The sequence below is a fragment of the Vicugna pacos genome, chromosome 7 (genome assembly GCF_048564905.1).
Source record: "Vicugna pacos chromosome 7, VicPac4, whole genome shotgun sequence".
NCBI lineage: Eukaryota > Metazoa > Chordata > Mammalia > Artiodactyla > Camelidae > Vicugna > Vicugna pacos.
The window spans coordinates 46393297-46413397 of NC_132993.1; the positions used below are offsets into that span (position 1 = coordinate 46393297).

General features: G+C 34.6%; 1 protein-coding gene across 14 annotated transcripts in view; it reads left to right on the forward strand.

Moving 5' to 3' along the window:
• Window positions 1-20101, forward strand: part of HYCC1 (hyccin PI4KA lipid kinase complex subunit 1) — a 78878-nt gene that overhangs the window by 12190 nt on the left and 46587 nt on the right. For 13 of the 14 annotated variants that reach the window (XR_012074423.1, XR_012074418.1, XR_012074417.1 and 10 more), the window contains exon 2: window positions 16892-16970. Coding sequence is in view for 7 of the 14 variants with exons in the window: in XM_006201795.4 (XP_006201857.1) it covers window positions 16920-16970 (51 nt within the window). In the remaining 7 variants the exon portion in view is untranslated. Of the gene's footprint in view, window positions 1-16891; window positions 16971-17626; window positions 17695-20101 lie in introns of those variants that run through there. The other variant, XR_012074422.1, reaches the window with a different exon arrangement.

Genomic DNA, 20101 nt, shown 5'->3' on the forward strand with positions numbered 1-20101 from the left:
GCCATAGCTAAACGTATATGCGATTCTTTCCATCTATTTCTTCTTGTCATTGTAAAATTGGATCATTTAGCAAATAGTACTGTGTCTAGTGAACTCTTTTACAGTGTTTTGAGATACTTAGTTGAAAGAGAAAATTTTGGGCATGTACAAAAGAAGAGCACTTGCTCTTTCACCATTTGGAAGTAGTTTACCAGGGTTCTGAGAATAGGGTAAATTAAATTAACCAGCAACCGGAATAAAGGTCTCAGTCCAAGAGTTAAAAAAAAAATTGTATTTTCCATAAAGCAAAACAAAACAAGTATCAGAAACCTCCAGCTTTTGGGCAAGTAAGAATTTTAACCTAATTTTATCATTTAAACTTCAATCACATCCACACAGTCTGAAACACTCTTATTAACAGTCTGTAGTTACTGTGGTGGATTCCAGGCATATATTTTTTCATCCCCCCTTTTTTTAACCCCTTCCCAGTTGTTGAGAAAAATACTGAAACCAAGAATTTCCTCAGTCACCTGGTAACAAGTGACAGAGCTGGGTCTAACTGTAAATTGAAGACTTTTGCTCCATTATCCTACCATGTTCTTTTTTGACCCTATAGTTCTCAACTTGGCTGCCTAACAGAATCACCCATGTAATTTATTTTCCCCTACCGATTTATTTTGAAATGAAAATATCCTAGTTTTCAGTTTAGCATGAAAATATTAAGAAGAAAAGAATAGACAAGCAAATTATTGATGAGACAGGGAATATAAACTTTGAAGTGTTGTGTGCTGAGGGTAGAGCTTTTTGATAGCATGAATAGTGATTGTGAATGGAGACTTTGGAATTGGGCTGTGTGAGTTCTAATCCTAACTCAGCCACTTACTACTGTGTAAACTTGGACAAGTTATTTCTTTAAATTTCAGCTTCCTTTTTTTGGTGTGTGAAATGGAGATTATATTAATTCACCATTTAGGAAGATTGTGAGGATTAAATGAGAAATTCCATAAAGTGCTTAGCAAAGTGCCAGACTTGTAAGTGCTTGAGGAATGTTAGTCCTTTTCCCAGTATTATCCATAGACATCTATCGTTGACACATTTGATTCATGCTGTTTTTCATACTATACCCAATGATGCCAGTTGTGTCTGGACCATAGAGAATCTCAAAGTCAAATACACTTGGGGAAATATTTCATTCTAAACACCCTTTTTGGAAATTCATAATACAGATTTAGCATGTTAAAAGGCTCTGAGAAGTCATTTGGTTTTAAAAGAAAGAGAAAACTCTAATTTTCTTCAATAGTTAAATTTTCACAAGGAAAGCCTTTTCTTCTTCAATACAACTGTTAATATCTTTTGGAATAGTTTTAACAGCAGTTTAGGAAGCACTACCTAAACTATATACACTTGCATTTACCTAGCTTGATGAATTAGTAAGGACAGTGATCTTTTTATTTTCCTGATTGTACTGTATAGTGACAATATGATGTATAGTTGGAGGCAGCCAGGAATTTGGAATTCTAGCAGTATTTCTGTAACTAATTTGGAAAGTATATTGTATTTAACCTCTCTATGTACCTTAATTTCCTAGTAGGAGATGGGTATGTTACATCTCCAAAGTTCTTTCTTGTACCTCTGAAATTTCTGAATTATTGGGCTTTACAGAGATTTCAAAGAATATATTTTCCTCTCTTTTCTAAAGTAACAAAATAAATGGGGGAAATGACGATGAACAATTGATTACATTAAAGATTTGCTATTGAAATAACTTGCCTATTAGATTTGACTTTTTTTCAGCCTTAGTACCAACTATCATACAACTAGCCTTGGAAATATGTTCTAGGAATAGGAGTTATGTTCCTGATCAAGTCCCTGATATAAAATTCATTATGGAAATAGTCACTAAGAAAACTAGAGAAGGCTTGAGAAATCTGGTTAAAAATAATTCCTTGACAAGTTCAAATTCTGTATATGGCTAAGAAGTTGAGGGTTTTTTTTTTTATATAACAAGTTTAATTTAGATTACTTTGTCATATTCTGATAAGTTTGTAGCCTAACTTAAATGAAAAATAATAAAATCTATCCTTTAATGGAGATTACTTATCAAATAGCATTCCCCCAAAGCAATGCTAATAATAATACCTTACATTCATTTATCATTCTACAATTTAGAGTGTTTTCAAATGATACAGTAAAATGGGGTGGGAGAGGATAGCCATGTCGCACGTCTTGGTCAGGTCCCTGGGACTTGCCCTGGCAAATGAGGGTCCTTGACTTTGCACAGGAAAGAATTTGAGAGTGAGCCATAGTTGCGTAAAAGCAGATTTATTCAGAGAGATACACACTCCATAGACAAAGTGCAGGCCATCTCAGAGGGCAAGAGAAAGGCCACAAGGTGCGGGGTTGGGTGTTTAAAGTAAAAGTAGACACACACTCCATAGACAGAGTGAGGGCCATCTCCAAAGGTGAGAGTGAGAGGCCCCGTGGTGTGGGGTTGTTAGTTTTTATGTGCTAGGTAACTTCATATGCTAACAAGTGGGAGGATTATTCCAACTACTTTGGGGAAGGGGCGAGGATTCCCCAGAACTGGGCCATCACCCAGTTTTTGACCTTTTATGGTTAGCCTCGAAACTTTCAAGGCACCTGTGGGAGTGCCATTTACTGTGCTAATATATTACAATGAGTGTATAATGAAGCTCAAGGTCTACTGGAAGTCGTATTTCCTGCCATCTTGGGCCTCAAGGCCTATCAGGAGTTGAATTTTCTGCCATCCTGGTGCTAATTGCTGTGTCATTCCTTTAGTGGCTGTGCTCTGCCCACTTCCTTCCTGTCTCACACATGCATTATTTTCTTCTCCTAACTACTATGTGTGGTAGCTCTGCTATTATTTTTTGCACTCCAGTGTTATTTAACAGTCACGTCACTTAGACTTTCTAAGCCTTAGTTTCCATATGTGCCTGGTTGCATTGGAATAATTGGTGGACATGGAACTCTGGCCCCAGCTGCTGTTCTAGCTTTTCCCTGTACTGTTCTATAGCATCCTTAGAATATTGTGTTCTGTTGTAGGTGTCAGACATTCAAATTCCTCATCCTAAGTATTTCCTATTAATGCATCCCAATGTTTTAAAAATCCTCTTACTGTTTTTTTAAGCACCTAAATTTCTGTATATAGTCATGTTTCCCCCATCTTTGTTTTTCCAGTTTCACTTGTTAGACTCAACTATATGGTCTTCATTTAATTTCTGTCCAGCTTTACCTTTTGAGATTAAATGTGTGGTACCAAGCTGTCACAAGGATGTCCTTTGTTTAGGTATTAGCATGACTAAAATATTTGTGCCTATTGTGAGTGTTTGAGGGGTGAGGACGAATTGGCATAGGTTATTTGTGGTAGTGATAGCTCTCATTTAATTATGAACTAAACAAGCAAATAGTTTTATTTGGTATATATGTTAATGTTTTTTCTACTTGGATTATTTATTTTTGAAAAATTTAGGAACTTTTTAATAAAGTAATATTTTGTGCAATTTTTGTGTTTTAATTATTTGTTACTATGGTGTTTTAGTTATCTGTTACTGTGTAACAAATTACCCCAAAACTAAGTGGCTTAAAAATAACAAAGATGTGTTTTTCTCAGGATTTTATGGGCTGACTGGGTTCAGCTGACAGTTTTGCTGTTGTATAGCTAAAAGCAGTCTAGCTCAAATCCCTTCTGCAGCTGCATTCATCAGGGAGCTTCGCTGAGGCTGAAATCCCCAAGATGGCCTCTCATCTTCCAAAGGTCTTTCTTCACATGGCTTCTCATTCAGATGTCTGTCCCTGAACTTTTATAGCATGGTGACTACCTTCTAAGAGGAAGTATTTTAAGAGGATATGTCCCAGGCGCAAACTTTTATTAAGCCTCTGTTGGCATCATGTTTGCTAAAGTCCATTGCCAAGCCCAGGATCAGTGTGTGAGAGGACTACATAAATGTGTAAATGGTACGAAGGATTGTTTGTTGAAGGACATAAATATAACAGTAATAGTCTGCCTCAAAGGAATAAAAATGTCCAGCATATATTAGATGGAAAGAGATCAAATCTCTGTGGAAAGTGATTCCATTTTTTGAGGGGGAGGAGAATCGAACCACAAATTTACCATCATTATCGTATCAGTTTGACTGTAGAAGCATTTATGAGGATCCAACTATGTTGTATTAAGCTAAGATATTAAAGAAATTTACAAAAAGTGAAACAAAACCACTCTTCTCAATAATTTTTTTGTTTAGAGATTTTTTAAAACTAAAAATACATTGATATATAATAAAGACTAAAAATAGAGTTACCATATGATCCAGCAATCCCACTCCTGGGCATCTATCTGGAGAAAACTCTAATTCAAAAAGATACATGCACCCCAATGTTCATAGAAGCACTATTTACAATAGCCAAGACATGGAAACAACCTAAATGTCCATCAACAGATGACTGGATAAAGAAGTTGTGGTATATTTATACAATGGAATACTACTCAGCCCTAAAAAAGAATAAAATATGCCATTTCTAGCAACATGGATGGACCTGGAGGTTGTCATTCTAAGTGAAGTAAGCCAGAAAGAGAAATACAAATACCATATGGTATCACTTGTATGTGGAATCTAAAAAAAAGACAAATGAACTTATTTACAGAACAGACAGACTAACAGACATAGAAAACAAACTTATGGTTATGGGGGGAGGGAGTGGGAAGGGATAAATTGGGAGTTAGAGATTTGCAGATACTAACTACCATATATAAAATAGATAAACAAGTTTCTATTGTATAGCACAGGGAACTATATTCAATATCTTATAATAACCTATAATGAAAAAGAATATGAAAACAAATATATGCATGTATATGTATGACCGAACTATTATGCTATACATATAGTACAGAAATTGACACAACATTGTAAACTGACTATACTTTAATAAAAATACATTGACATATAATAGGTTTATTATTGTAATAAATATTTAAAATTTTATCACTGAAACTTTAAAATATGATAAATGTCAGTAAATATATCTACCATAAGCAAAAGCTCTTTGGCGTTCTCAATAATTTTTAAGAGTAAAGAGTATTGAGAACTGCTAATTATATAGTATATGTGTAGAAAAAAGTTTGGAATAATACATAATAGTACACCAGTGCTTTCCTTTGAAGAGTGAGATAGCAGCAATGAGAAGGATGAACATCTCTTTTAATTATGTGGAAAAGATTTAAGTGTAGCAATTTAAAAAAACTCCAATAAAGAAAAATATTAGTGGAGATGAGAGATTGATGTTCTATGAAAGTATTTATAGTTTTTTGGTTTATTTGTTTTCTTTCCTAATGGAAATTTTGTAAATTTTTTACAGATTCATAACAAGCAGAGACCTTGTTTTACATTGCTCATTTTGCATATTTTTCATAATGTTATCATAATTCTAGCACCTGTAATTATTCCTCTAGAAAATATAGGGTGCTATCTTGATTCCCTTTTCTCCTCATCTCTTCTCCTCCCTTCCTTTGCCATCTGGATTATAGGCTCCTATGGACGCAGATCATATTTTACAAAGTTCTTTTTTCTAATAGTACAAAGTAATAGAAACACCGTATTATACTCAGCAGGCACTCAAGGGCTTGTTGAATTATTAATGTTGCAATTTGAATATATAGTAATATTGACTTTTTGCACATATAAAAATATTGGGTGAGTTATTCACGTGACTGGTTCCCATCCTGTGTGTTTTTGCCTAGTCTTATTCTCTTTTGTTTCAGTGTTTAAAACAATCAATCAGATGATGCTGTTGTGGCTCACAGATGCAGTGCCGTAGTCTCTCCTGACAGTTTGCATTGCCAATCCATATACTTCATCGACATGGGCCCTGAGTTTTTCTGAGTAGGGTGTAAAAAACTGAGAAGTAAAAGGAAGGTATAGTAGAGTGGAAAAACATAGGTAAGGATATGGCGGTTGGAATGGCATGATGTATTTTGGAGAATAGCAGTAAATAAAATTTAGGTAGATAAATTATGGCTGTATTATAGGAAGAGCTTGAGGTAGAGAATATGATAGATATGATGTGGAAAAGTGTCATAGTATGTTCCAGGAGAAAAGCAGTGTTTCAGGAAGGTTAGTCTAGCAGTAATGTGCAGGGTACCCTAGAGAAGAGACAGGAGCAGGAGCGCTGTGTGAACTGAGTGTGCAGAGGCAATAAAGGCCCAGTCTGAGGGTGTTGCTGTGGAGATGGAGAGCAGATGGCAAATTTGACAGGTGTTATGAAGGGTGAAATTTATTCCTTTATTCAACAAATATTTATTAAATACTTGATTTTTTATATTTATGCTTCTAATATCTGGACTGAACTTTGCCTATAATTATAATGCAATTTTAAACTTTAAAATTATGTACACTGGTGATGAAGTTCTTAACATTCTCTTTTCTAGTGGTTTGTAATTTTAAAAATAATTAATTTTTTATCTTAAAAATAAAATAAATTTAAAAAATTAATCTTTTTAAAAATGAAGAGCAAATATTTTTTTCTTAATCTTCCAAAACAATTTGTATTTTATTTCATCAACAAATTGAAAGGCAGCTACTTAATTATACATATAAGAAATTCTCTGGCAAGCAAATGGAAGTTCTTAACCAGAGGGCTTTATTTTTTTGACAGCTTATATTTATATTTGTGAATGAGTGTTCTAGAGCCTTAAAAAGTCTTTTCTTTACAGTCTTGTAATGCCGACTGTCATTTTATGCCATACTTTTAGCATCTTGTAAGTATGATTTCTGCATTAAGCAATGCTTTAAGTAGGTTGTTGGTTTAAAAGAAACTGAAAAGTACTTTAAGTTCAAGATCATTTTCTCTGGTGAAAACCAATGACACAAAGTATATATGAATCTACTCAGAGACCCACATTAATCATTCTTAAAAGAAGACTTTCCTCAAGTAAAGTTAACATATAGTAGTCTGCATGTTGGAATATAAGGGCAGAGGGAGGCAGTGGAAGTAAATCATCATGTTATAAATAATTCATACCTTAATCTGCTGATGGGAATGTCAGAAATTGAAAATTGAAATTGAGAATCTCAGTTTTAATAGTATTGTCATCATTTACAACAAGCAAAAGTAATTTTTCTTCCTACCTTCATAACTAAATATACTGCCTGTTTCATTGCTTTCATTTTTTTCTCTATTAGATCCCAGTGAAAGCCCTGGCTTTCAGTGCTTTCATTCCATTGGAACTATTTTGTTTTCTGTATTGTCTTCTGGGATAGTCTTCAGATTCATTGTTGTAATTCTTGTATATTTTATTACTTTTTCCTTGATATTTCTTCTGTTACCCATTTCAGAGATTTCTATTATTGGCCTATCTGGAACCTTCCTCAGCATAGGCCACTATTCCTTCTCCATTCTAAACATTGAAAATAGATTTTTACCATGGATATTAACTTAGTTTAAGGCCTCCTGTACTTAGCCTGTGTCCAGTTTGGGAAACATTGCTTATTGCTACTGCACTAATAATTGCTTATACATGGATGGCTTTATAACATATCTCTAGCTCTGATTCCTTACTTTTTCTCTAGTATAAAATTCCTTACATTCAGGATCACTTTTATTGCATGGAGGGCTAATTAATAAGGTAAATGTTATGTTAAAAACTCAGACTGGAATTCAGGGCCCAAACTAGCGAAGATTCAAATTTTGACCACTTATTCATGAACTGAGCAAATGTTTGTGTATCTGTTAAGTGTACATCAACTTAAAAAGGCTGAATTGTAACTTAGATTTTCAAGAATTGAATAGGTAATAAGTATAAGATAGGAGTAACCTGGTTTGGAAGCAGTTTGTCTGAAAAAATGTCTTGGGATTTAGCTGTCTCCAAGCATAATATGAGCTCTTTCTTTGAGACTTGATTTACTGATACAAGAAACTCAGCTAACTCCAAGTGGGATACACTCAAAGAAAAACACACCGAGCTTTATCACAGTCAGACTGCTAAAAATCAGAAATAAAGAGAAATCTTGATATAAGCCTATATCAGATGTCTCATGGCACCCTTACATTAGATGATATACTAGAAGAACTCATAGGAGTCAGAGGCGGTTATAGTCACAATGCTTTATTATAGTGAAAGTATATAAAGCTTAATTGGTAAAGGAAAAAGATGCATTAGGTAGAGTCAGGAGGAAACTAGATGCAGACTTTCAAAGTCCTCCCTCATAGTGGTCACATGGGACAGACACATTTTTTTCTCCTACAGTGAACTGCAGCAACAAATGTAGAGTGTTACTGCCCAACTCAGTAAAGCTGAAATGAAAAGAAATAGAAGAATTTTAACAGCTCTAAATCTATTAGAGAAATTGAATCCTTCGAGTAAGTAATAATCTCTTAAACAGGACCCAGAAAATGCTAATTGTGAAAGAAAAAATGGTAAGTTGGACTTCATCAAAATTAAACCCTTCTGTTATTTAAAAAATACCATCAAGAAAATAAAAAGGCATGTCTCAAACCAGGAGGAAATATTTGTAAACCAAATATAAATCTAGAATATCTTAGAGAACACTTGAATTAGTCAATTAGACATATAACCTGATTAAAAATGGGCAAACAACTTGTAGAAACACTTCACGAAAGAAGATAGATAAGTGGATAATTGGTGCATGAAAAGATATTCAACATTAATCACATAGAAATGTAAATTGAAATCATGAAATACCACTATACACTCACTGGAATGGCTAAAATTTTAAAATATCAAGTGTTGATGAGGGTTAGGGGAACTGAAAATCTTATAAATTGTTTCTGAAAGTGTAAAATGGTATAGCCATTTTGGAAACAGTTTGGCTATTATTGTGATGTTGTATATGTGTTGCTGTATGTGTGTATAAAGTTAAAACATATAGTTATTATATGACTTAGCAACTCTACTCCTAGATGTTTTACCAAGATAAATAAAAACATGCCCTCAAGACGGTTTGTATACAGATTATTTCAGTTACTATTGCTGCATAACCATCCCAAATTTAGTAGCATAAAATAAAGCCATTTTGTTATTCTCTCGGATTCTGTAGGTCAGGATTTCAGAAAAGGAGGTGAAGATGACTTTCCTCTATTTCGCAATGTCTGTGGCCTCAGCTGAGAAGTCTGGAAGACTAAGAGTAACTTGACAGTGGGGAGCTAGAATTATCTGAAGACTCCCTCACTTCACAAGTCTGCTGGTTGATGCTAACTGTTAGCTCTAACTCGATAGGATTGTCTCTGGAGAACACCTATATGTAGTCTTTCTGTGTTACTCTTTGGGCATTTTCACAATACAGTGGATAGGTTCCAAGAATAATGGTCCCACAGAGAATCAGCTAGAAGTTATTTCACCTTGTATGACCTAGCCATAGTAACAAGCTTGCCTAGATTCAAGGAGAGGTTACATTGATTCTACTTTTTGATGAGAGGCATGTGCAAGTTATCTTGTAAGAGGACCATGTTGTGGTCATCTTCAGAAAATACAGCTTGCCACATGGATGTTTATAGCAGCTTGATTCATGATAACTCCCACCTGGCAGTAATCCATTTGTCTATCAAGTGAATAGGTAAGCATATTGTGGTATATTCATACAAGCCAGCAATAAAAAAGAAAAAGCTACTGATACACTCAACAGCATGAATAAATCTCAAAAAACATTATGCTGAGAAAATGAAGCCAGACACAAGTATACATAATGTATGACTCCATTTATATGAAGTTCTTGAATAGGCTGAGGTAATCTACTATGACAAATCAAATCGGCAGTTGCCTGGGATGGGTGGTTGGAGGGTTGACAGGAAAGGATGTATACATTGAACTGTACACTTAAAATGTGGATATTTTATTGAATATAAATTACACCTCAAAACTAATTTCTAAAAACTAAAAAAAGTTGTGAGGGGAGGTAAGAATTAGAAATGAGCATTCAATTCTTGAGAAGTTTGAGTGTAAAGCAGAAGTAGAGAAATGTGAAAATAGCTGAAGAAGAAGGTTGAGAGTTTTGTGGGGAATGAGTTAGTAGGGAGGGAAGGAGACTTGGAGCAATTTCCTTAGGTAGGCAAGAGAGCATAGTTGTAGTGTGTAATTCAAAGGATCGGCCACAGATAGGATCATGGACAATTCATTTGTGGTTAACAGAAGGGAAGATGGAGTATAAAGATACAGATGCTATAAGGGAGGTAGACACTGGGGAGTCTGTGGAAGTTCTCTTTTGACTGTTCAGTGAAGTAGAAATTAAAATCGTCAGCCCAGAGTAGGAATGGGGAGATGGCTATGGAGTTTTGAGGACCAGGTAGAATACAAGAAACAAATGGGAGAGTAGCAAAGTGAATGGACTTTAGGACACTGCATGAGTGCCAGGCAGCATGAAGAGTTTTTTTTTCGGGTTCTTGGTCATAGATTTTAAGTGTTGTTTTAGTTGTTTTCTTCACCTTGTTCAGCTGCATGGGTGGGGACGTGGACCAGGTGGAGAGTTGGATTTTACTAAAATTGTATTTTTGCTAAAGAAGTGAAACAAGTAAGAGCAAAGGAGTTGAGAGAATATATTCAAACTGGTGATTGTAATTGACCAAAGAATTTGAAATGAGTAAGGAGAGAAAGGAGAAAATTGCGAAGTGACATTAGGTTCTGGTATGGTCAAGAGGTTTTGGAATCTGAGTATATAAAAGGATGTGCTGGAAAGATAAAAGGAGAGATCAGAGTGGGTAATGACAAGGGCTAAGGCAGTGGTTCTCAAAGTATCATTTTGGGACCTTTGGGGGTCCTGAAGACCCTTTCATGTGGTCTGCAAGCTCAGAACTATTTTCATAATACTGGGACTTTTATTTGTTTTTTCACTCCCACTGATGAGTGTATAAATGCTACATGGTAAGTGATGACTAATGAAATATGTGCTTATGTGTTCTTGTGCTTTAAAATTTTGTTTTTGTTCTTGAATACAGTAAATATAAATCAGATTGGATCCTAGAACAGAAATATATCAAAGCCTCAATAATTTTTAAAAATAATTTTAAAAACAATTTTAGATTTATAGAAAAGTCGCAAAGATAGTTCAGAGAGTTCCTGTATACCCAACACCCAGTTTCATTTTCTCCTAATGTCATCTTATATTATCGTTGTACATTTGTCATTACTCTTACTGTTAACTAAGTTTGAGACTTTATTGGAAGCTCCCTGGCTTTTTACTTTACTCTCCCTCTTCTGCTCTAGGGTACCACACTGTGTTTAGTTGTCACGAACCTTAGTCTCTCTGGTCTCTAGCAGTCTTTTATACTTTTCATGACCTTGTTAGTTTTGAGGAGATATTTTGTAGGACATCCCTCAAACTGAGTTTCTTCTAATGTTCGTATCATGATTATACTGGGTTTATAGGTTTTTAGAAAGAATTTAGAAGTAAATCACCCTCCTCATCATATCAAGGTTACATGATATTCACATGACATCATGGGTGATGTGAACCTTGATCAAGGCAGTGTTTTATCAGATTTCTCCACCATTCCACACTCTTTTCTTTGGAAGCAAATCACTGTGTCCAGCCCATTCTCAATGGGGAAGCAGGGACTAAACTCCTAGAGGGGGTAATTGCTACATATATTATTTGGAATTCTTCTGAAAGGAATATTTGTCTCTTATTCTCTATTAGTTATTTATTTATTATTTGTTTGTTTGTTTATATAATCACTTATTTATATCAATATGGACTCATGTATATTTTGTACTTTGGGGAATAATTCACTACTATGTTATTTGTTTTGTTGCTTATATTGTTCCAACGTTAACCATTGGATTTTCTTTCAGGTTGGCTGAATATTTAAAGTGTAAAATGGTCCTGACCTAAATGTTTCGTCTAGGTTATCATCATAGGACTGAGTTGCTGAGGCAGGGAAGAAGACAATATTGTTGGAGGAGATTTTAAGAATTAAGAGTTGAGAGAGTGAGAAGAAAACACTCTAAGGTTTTAAATAAGAGTACTTCGAAAGCATGACAATAAGCCAGAGTTAAAATTGTCTGGAAATGAAGGAAAGGGATGGCTGATGGGGGAGGGATTAGTTAATAGATGACAGCAACATGAGTTTTGAAACAGCGTTGGGTGGATGGATAGAGGGGAGAGAGGGAGAACGATCTGAAATGGTAACAGGGAGGAAAGAGGACACTTTCTTTATCTCGAAGGCCAGTGGTTTCTTCCAGGGCCATGAGAGGAAAAACTTTGAGAAGTTTGCACGGAAAGCAGTGTCTTCAGAGAAGAGCCAGGCTTAGAATAAGAAAAAAGTGACATTCAGAGAACTGTTGAAGATACAGAGGATTTTACTGGTAACAGATTGTGAATTCCAGAAGGCACAGTGAAAGAGAACCTCCTTCCAGAATTAGGGTGGAATAGGAGATGGGGGTAAAATAGAGGACGTGCAGAGTTATGAAGATCAGTGTGCAAGAGCTGAGTATAACCTGAGAGCTGTAGTTTCTTGTGTTTCCTGACAGGGGTGAAGGGAAAATGACTAGTCCTGATGGACCTGAGGCAGGTAGTGGTGGTGTGGTTGTGAAAGTTTCAGGGTAGGGAGGTATTTTGAGGTCTCCCTTTAGAGCTCTTCAGACAGAGGCAAAGAAGTATGGGAGGGGCACTTTTCCTGAGTGAGTATTTGTGAACTCAGCTATGCAAATTGAGGCTCCTATGTGATCTCTGTCAAGTGAATAATAAAAGCCTGGGGCTGTCTAGTGTTACTAATGCATAATATACACACAGAAAAATGCACAAATCATAAGTGTTCACCTAGGTGAGTTTTCATTAATGAACACACCTGTGTAACTAGCACTTAGATCAAGTAGAATATTACCAGGACCTAAGAGGTAACTTTCTCAAGTGCAACCACTCTCCTGACTTTTAACACAATTGGTTAGTTCTGCCTGTTCTTGATGTTTATATAAATGTAATTATATAGCATGTAACTCTTGTTTGCCTTCCTTTTCCCAACATTATGATATTGATGTAGTTATTGTTTATTTACTGTCATTGTTGTGTAGAACACCATATATGATATACCACAACTTATCCATTCTACTCTTGATGGACACTTGGTTTTTTTCTAGTTTTTGGCTATTTATGAAAACGGCTGCTGTGAAAATTCCTGAACACATCTTTCAGAGAACATACATCTACATTTCTGTAAGGTGTATTTTTATGTGTGGAATTGTTGGATCCATAAAGTATGCATCTGTTCAGTTAAGGGATATCGCCAGAGTTTTCCAGGATATTGTACCAATTTACATCCATGCTAGCTGTGTGTGAATATTCTGGTTGCTTCATATATTTTTCTACACTTGATATTAACACTTTCATTCTAGCCATACTTGTATGTGTGTGTGTGTGTGTGTGTGTGTGTGTGTTTCCCTGATGACAAAGGAAGTTGAGCACCTTTCATAGGTTAAGTTTCTATTTGAATAAGTGATATGTTTGCTTTTCCTATTGGATTTTCTGCCTTCTTCTTAATGATTTATGAGTTCTTTGTATGTTCTGGGTATGGAACTTCTGTCAGATATATGAATTGCAAATGTCTTCTCCTACTCTGTGGTTTTGTCTTCTTACTCTCTTAGTGGTATCTCTCTCTCTCTCTCTTTTAGTTTTCTTTTTTCAAAATATATTTTTGTTTTTATTTGTTTTTGTTTTGGGGGGAGGTAATTAGGTTTATTTATTTATTTTTTTAATGGAGGTACTAGGGATTGAACCCGGGACCTTGTGCATGATAAGCATGCATTCTACCACTGAGCTATATACCCTCCCCTCCAGTTGTATCTTTTGATGAATAGAAATTCTTCCCTTTCTCCCCCCAGTTTTACTGAGGTGTGATTGCTAAATAAAAATTGTATGTATTTAAGGTGTATGTGATGTTTTGATATATCACTATCAAGCTAATTAACATACCTGTCACGTCACATAGTTACCTTTTTTTGTGTGTGTATGGTGAGAACACTTAAGATCTACTCTCTTAGCAAATTTCAAGTATACATTATTATTAACTATGGTTACCTTGCTGTACATTAGGTTATCAGAATTTATTCATTGTATAACTGAAAGTGTGTGCCGTTTGACCAACCTCCCCCATTCCCCCCGCCCCTACACACACCCCAGCCCCTGGAAACCACTGTTTTACTCTTTGTTAATATGAGTTTGACTCTTTTGGATTCCACGTATAAGTGAGATCTTGCAGTGTTTGTCTTTCTGTGTCTGGCTCATTTAACTTAGCATAATGTCCCCCAGGTTCATCCATGTTGTTGTAAATGGCAGAATTTCTTTCTTCTTAGGACTGAATAATATGCCACTGTGTGGATGTGTGTATAATCACACTTTCTTTATCCATTTATCTGTTGGCAGACAGAAGTTCTTACTTTTAATGAAGTCCAGTTTATCTTTTTTTTTTACCCCTTTATGATTAGTGCTTTTGTGCCTCTTGTTTAAAAAATGTTTGCCTACCCCAAGGTTATGAAGGTATTCTCTTATGTTTTCTTCTAAAAGCTTTGTTTTACTTTTTAAAATTAGATCTGTGATCCAACTGCCACTGACTTTTGCGTATGGTATGATCTAGTAGGTTATGATTCTCTCCCAACCCCCCAACCCCTTGTATCTGTCCAGTTGATCTAGCCCCATTTCTAATAAAGACTATCCTTTCCCAACTGAATTATAGTGTCACTTCTGTCATAAATCAGGTGATCATGTATATGTAGGTCTGTTTCTGGCTATTCTATCCTGTTCCATTGGTTTTTTGGATAATGCTGATATGATAATACTTTATGATAATACCATACTGGCTTAAGTACTGTGGTTTTTGGTAAGTTTTATAGTAAGCCATGATATTTAGAAGTCCAAGTCCTCCAGCTCTGTTCTTCAAGATTGCTTTGATAATTCTTGATCCTTTTGCATATTCTTCTTGATTCATTTCAACCTTTTAAAAATTAGTCTTAATTTTAACTAGAAAACTATTTTGAATTTTTGTAAAAATGTTACATTCCCAGTTCTCTGTAGCTTGTAGTGTGGTTCTCTTTGTGATTGCTCTCTGTCCTAATTTACTAAGCAATGAATAAATGCAAAAGGAAATTCATGTGCATTTATATTTATCTTGCTTCATTTTGCTTCACAAACATGTATAACAGGATAAAAATAAGTAGCTATAGGTAGAAAGAAAATAAGGGCAAGTGTATAATATAAAGTGATAGATAAGATTAATCTAGGCCTGCTTTTTTGTGGACAGAGTTAGGGCAAAAATTATTTGATTATTAAAATCAAAGCAAAGAGAATCTGTTATGAGAGTCATAGTATCTGTAACTTAAAGGCAACCCAGTTACTCTAAAGGAGAGTTTTTCCTGGTGCTAAAAACTGAAGATGTGAATTTTTTCCTTCTTTTGATTTTAGAGGGGATAATTTGTGATCCAGCAGGGTTTTCAGTAACATTTTGGATATAATTCCAAAGCTCAGTTTATCTGAATGGATATCTATAAAATCAATAATATGGTACAAATATGTGGGTTTTTGATAGTCTGGCTTGATCCAGGGATAAAATTTAGAATAAAAGGGCTATTTTTTATCCTGAAAAGATAAAATATTTATCTCAAGTAATTCTTCATGTATGAATTAATATATATATGTATATATATATATATATATATATTTCCTTAACCATGTTTTTTAGTGGAAATTAGACAACGGAAGCTTTAAGATGTGTTTCTTTGCAATAACCTGTGTTGTTTATTAAGACGTATTTGTATCCTTTGATAGATGGCTGAGCAGGGGCTATATGAGTTGATATTCTCGTATATTATAGAGAATGTAAGAATATAATTATATTATTAATTATATTAATAACAGTACATAAGTGGTAACACTTTGTTGTCAGGTACTGTAATAAGTGCTTTTATTTGCATTTTTTCGTTTAATCCTCACAATAACCCCTTGAAAGTAGGTGCTGTGTTTATCTCTATTTCACAAATGAAAAAAAGTAAGGCAAATAACCAGCCCAAGATTATATTACAAGTAAGGGTAGAGTTGGGATTCAGTTTCTATTAATTCTTTCTCTGTTTCTACTACATGATAATGCTGATGAAAATTAAGAAGCCTAATGCAGGATTTGTGCCTGAATTAGGAGGTTAGGAAATTCAGATAGAGCTAATAAAGTTTTTACTAACCTCTAGAAACAGTTTTTAAGTCCACTCTAAAATAGCTGGTTAGGTGAGAAAAACTAAATTGTACTTTGACTAAAGTTTTGGCTGAGATAAATTTGTTTTGCATTTCCTTTAGCTTCCTTTTCCCCTTATTTATACTTAAGTAATTTCCAACCTTCTGAATAACCATTATTGAATACAGTCATTCTCTTGGATATTTTTGTGTTATGAATATTAAGCTTTCACTTTTGTGTTATAAATATTAAGCTTTCAGGGAACCAGTTGGCTTGCCTAGATTGTTATTGGTGTAAAGAACTGAACTTTAAGCAAATTAAATTACTTTAATGCTTTCTATAAAGTCAATTTTGGGTGTATGTGTTTTTACATTTTCACGGTTTTAAAATATTTTTGGTAGTTTTTTAAGATGCATTATCTATTTGGAATAATTTAATTGAAACTAGGGGAAAATGTCCAGTATGTTTTGCAACTGGCATTATTGAAAGCTGAATGAAAATTGCACAGCCAATTTCATCATGTTATGGCGTTTATACTTTTGTTAGAATTCTTACATCTTAATGCTTATTTTCGCACATCAGTTTGGAAATGAACCCAGTAATTTATGTTTGAAACTTATTTAATTTCACAAATAATAAAGTAACTAAATTTTATAGGATTACTTCTTGGTAATCTGAGTATAAAGAAAATCTGATCAAAATTTTAACGTTTTTCTATGTTAATTTTCAGGTTGAAGGTTTAGAACAGATGTGGCAAGATGTTCACGTCAGAGAAAGGGGTTGTGGAGGAATGGTTGTCAGAATTTAAGGTAATATTTACTATCTTAATATAACGATTATATTCCAAAGAAGTTTTGTCTGGGGATTAAATTCCAGTGGCTTTTTTTTTAATGCCTAAAAAGCTAAGTGCCTGTGGAAGCAAAAATATGTTCCAAAAATCTCATTAGGGAATTATTTACACATAGTAGTCTTTTCTAGGAAATTGATTCCTTTTTTTTTACCCAAGTGGTTTAAAGGTTTGTTTTCTCTCTTTTATGGCAACACCGCAAAGAATGGTTAAAATCTCTGAAAGTTGTCATTCTCTCCAACCACCATCAAAGATTCAGTGTTGAAATGTTTCTCCCAATTTGGGGGCTGTGGGAGTGGGCATGATCAATGATAAGGAGAAGATATGAAGTTATTTGCCCAATTTTCTGTCATTGGATCTAGTTGGCTAACCCAGTGCCTATATAAGGGATGTGTAACTTTTGGTTAGTTGATGAAGAAAATAAAACCGATTTCTTTTCTCATGAACTCTTCTCTAAAGCTTCTCTAAAGATAGCTAAAATTATGTTCCTTTAGCCAGTAAATTACCTTCTTTTTGTCCTCTGGGTCTTATTGTAACATATAATTATGTGAGCTTCCTGATTGTGAACCACACGAATGTAAGATTTGGGCTGAAACTGTCTTTTTTTTTTTTGTCCAGCCCAGTTAGCCCAAAACCTTGGACAAAAGTCAGACTTAATGGCTTGTTTCAGTGAGGGAGACTATACAGTAGGTACCATGTGGCATCTTACCAAACAAAGGAAAAAATAAAATTGTTATGGGATTTGGAGGAAAGATGGAGTTTAGATGAAATTTAAATGAAACAGTATTTTGATGGGCTCAAAACAAAGCAAAGCCATGTGTAATGGTGTTAAAATCTGGCCTGGACTATGAAGTGGACCCAGGGTTATGTTGTCTTGAAAACTACAGTTAATATCTGTGTGGAATGTTGTATTCAAAAACCCCTTATCTGAAGGCTCCTTCTCTTTGTCTAGGTGACTTAGATCCTCCAGGCAAGAGTGGGATGTTTCATTCTTACTGACATATGTTTAAACAGCAAAGCTTTTGATATCTATGACTTTAGATAACAAGGCTTCTCATTGAGTAAGAATACAGTAGTCACTTTTCAGCTTCAGCATGTCCTTGAGAGAAGCAATGCTTCCTGTTAGTTTTGTAGTTGGCCTTACCCATCACTGTTAGCTCATCCTGATGAATGACAAAGAGTTTCACTCCCTCAGCTTTTATAGTCATGAATTGGGTATCCTTTTATGGGTCCCCCAACTCATCATAAAGTGATGTAGAATATTATAGAAGTGCAGGGTATATAGTGCCTTCTACATATTTCAGTAGTTTGGTTAAGTCTTGTATGTGCCTTTTATCCCCCCGTATATGTTGTCTTTGTGAATAAATGTTCAAGATGTTTTTTAAGCTTTTTCTGCTTTAAGTGTGTTTAATATGGTTCATTATCATGATTTTTTTTTTTGGCAAATTGATGAAAATGGGCAAGTTTAACAGTTGAATACCACTTGCAGGGCATTCTTATGTTTAATGGTGAGGTAAAATTTTCAAAAGCAAATACAAGTTAGCCATTTTTTTAATATGGGAGTTGTGGCAAGAGGGCATGATAAAGGATGAGGAGTGTAGGGGAGGGGTCAGATAGCTGAAATCTGTTGAGGCAGATAGTTGAAAATCATGACTGACCCTTCCCTTCCCATCTGTTTGTTTATTTCCTTCCCCTCCTGGGGAGGAAACTTTTCCCTTGGGAGAAAGGAAGTGAAATCCTGGGCCCCATGAAATAAAAAGTTATCTAACTTTTCTCCCTAACCCTCCAAGGTTAAATTTACTAAATTTTCAATTAATTTGATATAACAAATGTTTTAAATTATTGTCAAGTGTAAGAGAAGATATTTCCTATTCCTTGATTAATTTGGTAGGCATTTCTGAAAATTGTTTTGAACTGTGTTAATGTTTATTGAATTCAGCTCTGTTTATGTTTGATAAAGAGATTAAGGTTGTCAGGCAGAATCAGCAGCATATTAAAAGTAATAGAAGATAGGAAGGTACATGAGAATAAATCTCTTAAGTATATTTTTTTAAATTAGAGTATTTTGTCTTAAAATGTTTTGTGATATTAATTACATTTTTTTGTTTAAATACATGCAAAAGAATGTCTAGGGATTATCTATCTATCTATCTGTGCCTCTGCTTGGTTGTTTAATTTAATAACCATGGTACTGGTAAGATCAAGGTCACCATGACTGATAAAGTAAATGGTACAAAGTACATGGGGCTGAGAAGTCAGAAACCCTTTAGTCTAATCATAACTTTTCCTGTGGGTGGTTTTATGATGTTGGACAAATCACATAACTTCTTTGGGTCCCAGTATCCTCATCAGAAAAACTGAAGTCAGTAGTCTATGAAGATGATTTTAGCTCTACACTGTTCTGTGGTTACAGTCTGAATTCCAAACCTCATAAACTCACTCAGCATTCTCTCATATGCACAGAGAGAACATAATTTGCTTTGTGCAAATCATTTTTTTTTTTTGTCTTTGGAAAACTAGTATCTACTCTAGCTATGGGCCCTCATTTGTATTCTCTTAGTGTACCGATAATGGGACTTCATTATTTTAAGATTTAATGAATAGTTAATTCAATCTCTATCTTTTCAAAGATGTATTTGTAAAATATTATCTTTCAGATTGTATTGTGTTTTTTGTAATGTTAGGTGTAGATTTATCCAACAGATTTTCAGGCTTCTATTTTTTTTCATTTTTCTGGTAGGCACTGAATCTCAATATGTGACTCTAAATCTAGTCTTATGCATAACACTGTTGAACAGAGTTGTTTTATTTATTGGTTCTCTACCCATCTGCCCATCTTCATTAATCGTCTTCCACTCAACCCATATTACTTCCTTACATTTTATAAAAGCCATCTGCTAAATGATACTTTAGTATAAAGCATCTGTCTTCTTCAAATTTTGCCAAGACTAAATTTCCTAACATAATTTCCCATTATTACTTATTTTGTCTCCAGTTCTGCCTTCTGAAAAGTGAGAAAGCTTAGCTGGTATTTAAGAAGGGCAGTATCTTTGGACTAGTACAGTGCAAAAAATTTAAAGGTTTGCTGTAATA